This window comes from Ptychodera flava, chromosome 2 (genome assembly GCF_041260155.1).
Source record: "Ptychodera flava strain L36383 chromosome 2, AS_Pfla_20210202, whole genome shotgun sequence".
NCBI classification, from domain to species: Eukaryota; Metazoa; Hemichordata; class Enteropneusta; family Ptychoderidae; genus Ptychodera; species Ptychodera flava.
The window spans coordinates 41,008,768-41,020,911 of record NC_091929.1 but is presented as its reverse complement, the minus strand read 5'-3'; the positions used below and the strand labels follow the sequence as shown (position 1 = coordinate 41,020,911).

At 35.4% G+C, this 12,144-nt stretch overlaps 1 protein-coding gene across 2 annotated transcripts in view; it reads left to right on the top strand.

Moving 5' to 3' along the window:
* LOC139120735 (protein kinase C-binding protein NELL2-like) overlaps positions 1–12,144 on the top strand; it is a 49,774-nt gene that overhangs the window by 24,565 nt on the left and 13,065 nt on the right. The window contains exons 2-8 of one of the 2 annotated variants that reach the window (XM_070685277.1): positions 602–730; positions 5,961–6,111; positions 7,383–7,409; positions 9,819–10,086; positions 10,857–11,012; positions 11,579–11,707; positions 11,926–12,019. In XM_070685277.1, coding sequence (XP_070541378.1) covers positions 602–730; positions 5,961–6,111; positions 7,383–7,409; positions 9,819–10,086; positions 10,857–11,012; positions 11,579–11,707; positions 11,926–12,019 — 954 coding nt within the window. The remainder of the gene's footprint in view (positions 1–601; positions 731–5,960; positions 6,112–7,382; positions 7,410–9,818; positions 10,087–10,856; positions 11,013–11,578; positions 11,708–11,925; positions 12,020–12,144) is intronic. The other variant, XM_070685287.1, reaches the window with a different exon arrangement.

The window sequence follows — 12,144 nt, the reverse complement described above, 5'->3', positions numbered from 1 at the left end:
TTTTTTGTTCCCATTGTACATACTGGTCTGGTTGTCACGATTAGTGTTATTGTCACTCGTGCATGTGTGTCATTATTGGTCAAGATCTCACAGTATACCTGTTGCAGAGGTGGTTTATAGCTACTATGTGATAATGGTATATTGAAATTCTGGCGGGAAATGTTAGAAAAGAACTTTTCTGTAGTTTAGAACTTGTTGCCTGTGACGGTGTGCGTGTTGTGTTGCATTGTGAATATGGCAAGGTTGTTTTCATGTGTTTACCAATCCGATTGCTGTATTTGTGCAATTAATATATTGGTGTGATATAAATACTATGTAGATTAACAGCCAAAATTTGTAACGGAACCAAATTACCCAATATTTACTGATATTTGAAATTCAAAATTGCCATCATTGCTGTGTTATCTGCATGGTAAAAATCAAAATTTTCAATTTTCAAAAAATTAGAACCTTGAAAATTTTATATACTCCATGAGCTTCAAATTGAGTCCTCACAAATGGTAGATCAGAAAGGTATTGCAAATATTTTAGAGTCTGAATATCTGTCCCCGAGGTGCATTCTACCATAATTAATTTGATTTTTTGATTTTTTCTTGGACAGTAAGTGGATATGGAATCGATGACAGACTAGAGATCAATCTATTAGAATCATTGACACTGACAGACAGAATGAACAGTGTTGTACAAGTACCTGGACTTCATGGAAACTCACCTGCTTTCTTTATGCAAGGTAAGCCTGTGATTGGTCAGTTTTGTTCATTTGCGCATTATCTGCTATCAAAAAAGTGAGTCTGATTGGATATTTCATGTCCATGTGCATTTGCATATTGTCAACTTTCCTATCAAAAAGTCGTAGCCTGATTGGACACCAGATAGTCGTTTGCATATTGTGCTCTTGTTGCACAGGAAATTCAACATAACCAGAAAATTCAGCATGACCAATAAGTAATCATTTACATATTGCTGTATAATACTGACGTGTATATGACAGTTTGTTATATCTTAATACCTAAGAAATCTGAAGTTTTTCTGTGGCATTGTATTTGACAATGTGTGGTAGTTTCATCTCGTGAGGTTGTTTTTGATAGGTCACTCGACCTATGAAAGATCTCTTCTGATTGGTTAAATAAAATACACAATATTATTTACATTTAATATTAACATTTAGCACATCTTTATTGAATTGGTCAGACTATTTATAATATTAATCCTTTGAAAGCCAAAGTCAAGTTTTGTTACCTTTATAACAAATTTTCAAATTTTTATCAAAATTTTGATAAAAATCAAAGCCAATGAAATGTGATGTCCATTTGGTCAAAAATTATCAAAATATTTAAAGAAGAATTCATTAAAATTGGTAAAATGTTGCACTAAAATTTTTGTAGGAAAAATTACAGCACTCAAATTGTTAATCATATAACCAATTGTTGCTTACACAGTGCTGCAATTTTGGTGTACCGACAATATCCCATATTCATAACTTGCGTCAAGTACAAGTAATTCATCTGTGCTTTGTATTGATACAATGAACATACAATTTTACTTATCCTGGAAGTTGGTAGGTTAATGATTATCAAATGTGTTGGTCATACACGTGTGTTTTCACACTAAAAACAAGCTGGCAGTCTGCCTGAAGGCTGTCTCAATCATGTAAAACCACTAAAAAGAGTCCGCGACGCCAGTAGCCAGTAATTAGTGATTCATCCAGCAGAAATTACTGCCATGCTGCATGGCTGTCGATAAACATCCTCATTAATATGTGCAATGTAGTATTGCCTCGTAGAGCCTTGTAGGCCATGTAGTTCTTATGGCGATGACTCAGCGTACTTGTTTAATAGGGCAATCATCATTAATAAGGGTAGAATGTCAACGGAAATTATCCCCACTTGCCGATAATGATCAAGTGTTATAGATTCACTCATGGCAAAGCTCAATATGATATTTGATATGAGTCCTATCCTATTCTGATGATGTCACTTCTAAATTTATCTGATGTTTCTGAGTTTTCTTGCGTCCATCAAGGACAAAAAATCATCTCAGGAATACACATATTAATCTTTCTTTGTACCGAATTTAATTTTGTTGAATTATTCTGTTCGCTGCCCGTGACTTTTCAAAAATTTTACAAATTGAAGTACTTCGGAACAATTGTCAGTTGTAATTGTAATTTGTTAGATATCCACATGGCAGACCACTTAATGGGACATTGAACGGAAAAATTTAAACCATACTTAACATGTTTAGTATACTTTGGACTGCAAGTTTCTCAAAATTTAAGCACACTTTTAAGGTAGCATGCACTTCAAATCAAAAGGAACTACCCAATATTTCCCTACACTTGAAATTTAAAGTGGCCGCCATCCTTGTGTTAAATCTGTGGGGAAAAATTAAATATCACGAAAATATCACAAAAAATGAGCCATGAAAACTTTATTTCCTCCTTGAGCTATAAAGTGAGCCCTCACAAGTGGTTGAATAAAAATTTTGTGAAAGTTTGAGAGTTCAAACAACTCTCTGCGAGGCAGTCTTGTACATTCACTGTGCTATTGTCAACTCAAGCGAGAGTGAGGATTGGTGGACACAGACACCATCTTGTATTAATTATGAATAACCTAGGGAGTCACTAAAGTTGGTGATCAAAACACAGCTAGAGGCCCCCTTTTACTCAGTATATGATCTGAAGGTTGGTATCTACTAATTTTCAAAGATGCCATGAAGTGTAACTGGTTGATGACAAAAGATCGAGAATGCTGGGAAAGCCATTAGTACAGATAAATGATGTTGTAACATCTTTGACGGAACCAGAATTTTCTGGTTTATGTGTGATCATAACAAGATAGAGAATGCTGACAATGCAGATAAAGTGATGTAGTTGCTACAATGAACTTTGATGAGCATGTTGATACGTTGTCCACGCTTTACAAGATACTGAAACTGTACTGTATCATTGCCATAGCTCATGTTGATCATTGCTGTTGATATTTTGGTTTGGAGAAAATTACAACATTATAGGAAGGCAAATAGTGACAATAACCAAATTTCACCACATCAGTGCAAGAAGGTGGTGGTTTACGTTTTTGGTGAAATCCCTCTTCTTAAATCTTACGGTACTTAAAATGGCACATTATTTGTTTGAACAAAGTAGACGTTTGTGTAAGACCATTGCTGAATATAGAAAAATTGCATATTATACATTTACATGGATGCTACTGTTACAAAATCAAGTTTTGCTAGCAAACCTGTACAGAATAAGATTAAAGATTTGTTCTAAAGAAAGAAAAAATATCAAAAAAACGCCTTTTGCGAAGAATGTGTCTATTGAAATTAATCTCTGTAATTGTCCCAGATTTGTGATGTGGATGTCAAAATTTCACTGCAAAACAGCAAGATGGCACAAGATTTGCTTTGTGACATCATCAAAGTTTTTACTTTGCAAAGATTTGATACTCTCTGTCGTTGATGCAACTAAATAATAGCCTAGTATGCACCTCTCTAGCAGAAAGTTTAAACTTCCGATCAAACTTTCCTCAAGGCAATGCCAAATTATTTTTGTTTTCATTATCAAGAATAACGATCAGGGGTCACCATGCAAAAGTTATGGATTAAAAGAAAGAAATATCTAATATTTACTGATATTTGAAATTCATAGTTACTGCTATACCATTATTGATGAGGCAACTCCCCGGGGAAAAATGAAATTTTCAATTTTCTCAAATACAAGGCAGTGAAAACTTCATGTAGTCCTCGGGCTACAAACTGGGTCAAACAAACAGAAAACCTGGAAAGGAATTGTTAAAAAATTGGTAACAGGCCTAAATCTGTGCCCAAGGTGCTTTCTACCTTATTGCAAAGCTTTTCATGTCGTTCTGACTTTCTGATGTTGAGTTTATTTCCTAAAACACTTACAAGGCCTAAGTACCTGATTCCAAAGCAACTGAATGCCATAACGGCAATATGAAATATTTGTAACAGCGTGGGGTCAGCTATAAAAAACCCCAAGACGTCAGATACATAGCTGCATTACCATGCAATAAAAACACTCTTTATATCAAAAGATATTTCTCCTACCACCCTGGACTATTTACATTACTTCAGACTGTTTCAATATCTCATTCAGTTCTTAGTTAATGTTTCAGTATCAACTTATAACCATTTGAGCGCCAAAGTCTATTTTAGTCACCTTCATAAAATATACCCCAGTCATTTTTTCTCAGATTTTTGCAAAAATGTTGATAAAAAAGTGTAACTATTATGAAATGTGATGTCCATCTGGTCCAAAATTTTCATAAAAGCACAGAAAAATTCATAAAAGTTAGTAAAATTTTGGTTAGAAAAATTACAGCTTTCAAAGGGTTAATAATAAGCTCTTTTGTACAAGCAAATTCAGAGCTGCTAAACGATGTATAGGATAGATTGTAAAAAAATTACACACCCATTTAACTATGCCGGAAATATTTACTTACTACCCATAACTCCCTCAATGAAGTAGGTCAGCTATCGTGCGTTGAATCAAAAAGCGTGACTACTTCAAATATGAATAATTCATACAAGATGTGTCATATTCTAACATTAGAATCTGAAGAATGATATTCGTAGAATTACGGAGACATAATTACTTGGATCATTTGTCTGATAAGCCTTGTGATTCATCTCTGAATGCGTTTTCTCATTAATCACAGTTGTCAAATTTTACAACTGTTGTTCTGTTTAGCTTTCACCTGCCTTTTAATGAGATGTCGAGAAGTACATACACTGACGATATGCTCCGCGACTCTCAGTGCAATCTTCTTGTTCAAGTTTAGAACAAAAAAACAAAATGCACTTGATAAAAATATAAAAATATGCAAAAACTTCCGGATTGTATTACGTGATTCACCGCACTTAAACTTTGATGCTATTTAGGCCAAATATGTGATTTTCATGGTGTCAGGTATCACGGAGGTATTTGAAAAGCTTTCTTGTCACATTTGTTTTCATATCTATTACAATCACATCTCTTTGGCCATGCTGGTATATCTCTCTCATCACCTTGTTTCACCTAATGAGGGCGCTGTTAGTCTCACTAGCAGGCACAGATTTTTCAAAAAAAAAAGATTTTTCTGCTTGCTACTCTGTAGTTAGTTAAAGAAACACAACATGTTTTTGATCTTTACAAAACCAAAATACTTGACTAAAATGAAACCTGTGATACACTTAAGTTCACGGTCAGCTTTTCTGTGATAAAATTTTTATGCAAATTTCCCTATAGTTTTGTATGCCATCAGTAACTACTCTCACTATTATACGTAACTGGTAGAAGGAGATGTAAAATTACATTCATTGTACATAATTGATAAAAAAATACATTGAATTTGCAAATTTTAATTATCAGTAAATCTGAAACATCCGTATGTGAAATCATTTCTCTTTGCTTTGTGCCAAGATTGTGAACACAACGTAAATTTGATTGATACAAGTTTTTTTTCGACAAAGATACCATGATACATATTGTGCGACCACTTTTCAAGTTCCTTTCATGTGCAATTGTAATGCTTCCACATGACATTAAATCTCTACACTGACTGTCTGCAGTTGAACTGTGAGTAAAATCACAAATATTCCAGTTTCCAACAAACACATCCAACTACTTCATTAAAAAGTCAAGGGAAAGCAGTAAATTAAAATTTTTGTCTGCTAGAAAGGGTCATTCACTTGGTTTTGAAAGTGTTTATTATTGGTAGCTCTCCTCAAGGTCACAAAAAGGTCATTGACACAAATGTAGTAGTTTATGTGCCAGCTACTATGTACGTTGTGCATTATGGAAATGGTGGGTCAATGTCCCTGCCTAGAACATTTACAATGCAAAAAGGTAGGCACCATAGGTTTACCCATAATGTGAAACTCTGCATGTCTGCAAATCTTCACCCCTACTCTTTCGAAGGATTCAGTAATCTGCATTTGATTTGAATTGATTTTGACAGATACCAACAGATTTCTGGAGCTACCCGACTACGTCATGGAGAAAGCAGCCAACTTGCTGAGGTCCACCAATGAATTCACGCTAATTGCCTCAATTAAACAAGATGTCAGGAATTCGGGTAGTCTGTTTGCCATATCGGAAGGAAGGTCAAAGTAAGTATGGAAATGTAATCAGCGATACCCCCCACCCCACCCCCCTTCCCCATCCCGCTTTTAATATAAGTCCTAGGGCTGTTTTGATTAAAGTAATTGTAAACATGTTTGCTTATAACTACATAATGATGTTTGTTTTTGATGGCAATAGTCTTAGGTTTGTTAGACCCAAACATTTCAAATTGTATAAAAATGTGTCCAGCTATAGTTAGAATGGTCAGTTGCTACAGTGGATTTCTTTGGCTATCGTTGTAGGAAAGTACCTGTGACTTTTCATGTTAATATTTTTGTTTTACAAAACATGTATGTTGGCTTGTCACAACAAGCATTCTGAAATCTCATTGGACATAAAAAATGCTATGTAACTATTTTGTCAAACGTATGCATTCAACCTATACTTCCCCATTCATAGTAAACAAGTCAATACCCACTGTTAAAGGTATAAAGTCACCTGTGATCTAAATATGCCCATATATGGTCAAAGGGGCGTTCCTTGGTATTCAAAATGCCCATGTGAGGGCGCTGTTTTTAAAAAGCGGCCACCCGCTTAAAATCTGTGATTGGTTAGATTTTCTCTTTCCATGGTAACTGTGGTAAAATTGGAACAGGTGACAGTATACCTTTAACATCAACAGGTTTTGGCCAAAGTAGTGTGATAAAGGGTTAAAAGACATGAAAACAGGTGCTCATGAAGTGCTGAGAAAAATTGCGTTGCAAAAGTATTTATGGCTTAGATGTGGCAATTTCGAAAAAAAATTGCAAAATTAGCAAGTGTTAGAAATCCAAATTCATGTGAAAACTTTAAACTTTGCTAAGAATGGACACTTTTTTTGCTAATTAATGTTTTGTAATGATATTGCACTGTTAGAGACATGCCTGCGCAAATTGCATTGTTACTTCAACAGATAGATGCTGGAATTTTGATAGAGTAAAGATCATGTATATTTGGACCCCTTTCTATTTTTTATCGATTCACAAATTGTTATTTACAGTTTTTTTGAAGTATTGATATGCTTCGCTGTTTCTATTCATTATTGTTGTCAATGAAAAGAGTATTCTAGTTGGAGTTATTACCACAAACAAAATAACTTTCACTTTTGGTTCACGTTGAAGATCATCTACTCTTTGTATATCTGACATTCATCAAACCTTTTATCCCCGTTTCTAAATGAATGATTCTATTTATCTATCAGTTTGTCACATGACATTAGAGGTCAAAGGTTGTGTTCACAATTTCACTCTTGAATTCTGTGTTATTCTCGCTTTGACAGTGAAGTTCTGGCTTCAAATGACACACAGTGAGTAAGATTTCTCAAGTTCATCAACAAAAACTGATTGTTTGAAGTGAATAATCTCTGTAAAATTAAGTTGACCAAACATTATCGTTCACCATACTTCATGCTTTTTACATTAAAACAGCAACAAAAAACTCATGTTTGCTCGTATAAGTTCATTTAAATACTGATGCTTTTTCAACATTTTTAAAGAGCTCCATGCAAATTATAGTGGTCAAATATATTATGATAGCTCACTACGGTACTAAAATCAATCCCATACAATATAAATTTCATCAGCTGTAACTTTTGATAATATTTCTAGTATTTTTGTTCTGTCTGTGAAATACATTTTCTTGCTTTATTCCCAAAATCACGCCCAAATATCCGATAAATGACTTGGATTTATCCAGACTAGAATTTCTTGTTAAGGAAGTGTGCGCCTCGTAAAAAGACTTAAAGTTCTGCTTAAACTTTCCTCAATTCCACTTTCAACCATACTCTTACCAACTCAAGAATAACAATCAGGGGTCACTGTGCAAAGTTTGGTACTAGAGAAACAAATGACCTGACATATACCAATATTTGAAATTCAAAATGGCCACCATCCCTGTGTTAACTCTATGGGGAAAACCAAATTTTCGATTTCGAAAAACTAAGACAGCGATTTTTTTTCTTACTTAGTCCAAGAGCTTTAAAATGAGCCTTCACAAGTGGTAGATCAGAAAAGAATTGTAAAAATTTGAGAATCCGATTAGCTGTCCTCGAGGCGCATTTTACCTTGAAAATAAGATTGCAAAATTGTTGACAATTTCCTATTTGCTGTTCCAATACTTTGTATTCAACAAACTTGTAGGGAAAATATAGTTGTTTTGTAGAACAAAAGTAATGAAAGTATTATCAAAAGTTGAAGCTGTTTGCGTTTTAAGATACCAACACTGCATTTTCAAACAGTGTCATAGTATAATTGAATCATGGAATCTGCCAGATATTATGGTGCAAAACAATGGTTTAAAGTCATTGTTCAGATGGTGTTGGCAGTTGTAAAATTCAAAAAGTCATTAGGTCAACAAATTAGCTTTGCAGTGATGAGGAATGCTAGAGCGTGTTTACGGCTGTTACAAAGTATAATGCAAAGTGTTATGGCTTAGAGAATGCGCTGATGTCTTGTTCATAAATTGTATTGCGCTGGAAACAAGCATGGCTGCAACTCATAAGTATGCCGCTTTCATAAGGACATGATCATGTTACATGAACATAATAATATGGAAAGTTTCATAGAACATGTATCTCTTTTCAACATTAATTGTGACATTGTCCCAAATGTAGTGGTAAGTATTTATATAAAGCCAATTTACCCACTTTTACATCCAGTCAGAAATACATTCATTAAAAATCTTACTATTATTTGTACATCCATTACCCGGAATGAAAGATTCATTGTGCATGGGTGCTTTCACATCAAGTGTATGAGGGTGCACCTATACGATGAATCTTCACGGTCAGCCATTCCCCAATTTTTAAAAAACTAACAAGCTTTGTCCACATTTGCATTCATGTTGTGTTGAAAACCTATCATTCCTGATATTGTAAAGAAAGCATTTTGACAACACCCTCCCCCCCAAAATACCCCTCTATTAGTGAAGATGCGCAATCACAAACTTTTGGCAACACTCTTTCCCCCTCCCCCTAAGGACACCCCTCTATTTTAGTGAAGATGTCCAATGACAGAATGGTAAATAACAGGGTGTACCAAACATTGATTGTAAAGAGGGATGAAGCCTCTTGATTAGTGCTATTCAAAAACTATGGGACCAAGTACGATTCGAATAAACTCTGCATGTGCATTATGAGTCTGTAATAGTTTACTAAAATGGCTGCGAAGTTTTATGAATTAACCCAACCAGTTGAGCAGTGAAGTGCAGCCAACTAAGACGAAAGGTTTTCTGGAGTGTGAGTTATTTGGAGTTCATCACTAAAATACAAGCAAAAAATGTATGGTGTGTGTCCCTCCTCATTATCCAAATGGTTGCACTCATCCTTTACCTGTACAGTACAGCCTTGGGACAAACCATTATATCTTTGGAGGGGCATTCAAAATAAAACTTAGCAAATTGATTGTTTACTTGTGCTGTAATTATTTCCCCTAAGTTCCTCTTGTTTATTAATTTCCAATCACATTGAAATTTTTTTTCAAACATAGCAGTTCAGAAAATCATAATTTTCTCTCCACATAATGCCCCTCCTTGTATAGATTTAATGGTCAATCCCTTGTCCACTGGTCAAGCATTTCTGAGCACTTGCTGAGAGTGAAGGACCCCCAGTGGTTGCACTACACCTTGAAATTTGACCAGTCACAAAAAATCAAAGCATGCTCCTGTATATACTACTCTGAAGAGATTCACTAGATCAGCGGGTGTTTTTTTTTCACAGATATTTAGAACTTCACTCAAGCACACGACGGGATGAAATCAAGTTTCTGTACAGGTCAAATGACGCTGTCTACACAGAAAAGTTTGAATACCCAATTGTTCCTGAAAAGTGGACGAAGATTGCCCTCACAGTCAGTGGGACTCATCTGTCGTTATTTGTAAATTGTGAAAAAGTATATGAGAGGGTCATACTTAAGCCAGACCTTGACCTTGACACTAAGAATTTGGTGATGTACCTCGGACAAAGAAGCGAACACGCTTATTTCAAGGTTGGTATATGTCGTTACAACCATCGAGATATGGGATTATAACACAATTTATCTAGGGTATTGAAGATCTGTGCTGAATATTGGGTAACAACCACAGACAACTAGACCCAATTAACCCGATAAAACTATAAGGTAGCTAGAGGGCTGTCCCTTGGGTTTGTGTAGCAACTATACCCCAAGAATTATGCACTTGTGTGTATCCTTTGTAGCTTCAGACAGGCTAGTAAAATTGTAGCTTCATTGCTGCCCTGTAGTTGATTTTGATTGTAGCCAGGGTGGTCTCTAACCACCACAGACTCAAGACGGCTGTTTTTGATGCAGGAAATGCGTACATATTAAAGTATTAAAGGGCCATTAGCTGTAACTGATGGTGATTTTTGTGTTGTATGTCTATTGCAAGTTCTTGTTCTATTCCCCAAAGCTGCTGCAAATCATTAGCTATTTAGCTTGTCAACAAAGCCTTTATATGTTTAAAATGCACTGCTATTGTTCACATTTGAATTCTAGTCCAGACCAGAATTCACTTGACAACAATAACAATGCTGTTTACACATGTACAGGCTTAGTTGACAAGCTGAATACTGTGTATCTCAACATGCTTTGGGAAGTAGAACAAGAATTGATGTTGACATTGAAAACACTACTGGCTCATAAAAAGTATGATATATGCAAAGAAATTTCCTAGATTGGCTTGAATGGGCAGAAATTTTGTCAGCAAGGATACATCTGTCACACTGATCCTAAAATGATCATATTTCTTCATGGTCTAGGGAATGTTACAAGATGTGAAATTGGTTGTAGCAAGTCACGGCTATTTGACTCAGTGCCCGGACTTGGAGCGACAATGCCCAACCTGCGGTGAATACCAGGAGATGGTTGAAAAAATTGCCAAACTGTCTGGCCTGCTGCAAGCTATGGAAAACAGAGTAAGTAAATACACTTTGATCGAATCTCACCCTCAAATACTGAACTTCTTAATATTCATTTATGCAAAGTGTGTTAATGACATGCTTCCTGGAAAGGCCTCCCAGAAGTGCCGGAAAAGTCCATGAAAATGAAATTAAATCCTGGAAAATTGATGATCTACCCGCAATTTTCAAAACTGACAAGATAGTCATTTGTGATATCAAAAAAGTGATATGTAAAATCATGCATAAAAATAACATCTCGTAAAGCTCTCTCTTGTTAAGGCTCTCATAGTAAGAAAACTTTCACCCTCGTAGTTTTTTGAAAAAAATAATTTTTCCCATAGTGTTAACACAGGGATGGCGGCCTTTTTGAATTTCAAATATCGGTAAATGTGAGGCACTTTGTTTCTCTCGTCCCAAACTTTGCATGATGACACCTGATGGTTGAAAGTTTCACCGAGGAAAGTTAGAGTAAAAGTTTGTATCACACTCAAGAGATGTACACTAATAATAAACACTGTGTGAAATATTATCATCTTATTGACCTTCCTTATGCCTTTATCATGATTTTTTTTTTGATCTAGGTTATTGTAGCTGAACAAAGGATAAGTGAGCTGGAAGAGTGTAATTGTCAGAAACCTTGTGAACACAACGGTCAGTTTAAACCTGACGGAGAAAGATGGACAGAAGGCTGTCAGGAATGCACATGTTCTGTAAGTTCAAAGGTCACCATGTTGCATCTTGGTCAAAAATTTTCAAATGTTGTGAATATGTATAAATGATTTGTCAAAAAGTCATGAGTTGGATGTATAAATATATGACGACGATAAAATGTGTCAGGATGTGACCACCACGAAAAAAATTCAAATCACCATTTTATGAAAAGTGATGTGAGTACCATCATGTGTGTTTTCTATCATATTTTACTCAGGGTGGTAACGTTGAGTGTGAACCGAAACCTTGTGGTGAGGTCTCATGCAAGCATCCAGTGATTCCTGACGGTGAATGCTGTCCTGTTTGTGGAGGTATGTAAACAAGACTCTTTAACTTGTGATATACAGTCAAACCTGTGTATAATGGGCACACAAGTGACCAAGAAAAAGTGATATTTCCATAGAGGGGTGGCGTGGCATTACTTTCAGTGTAGGTG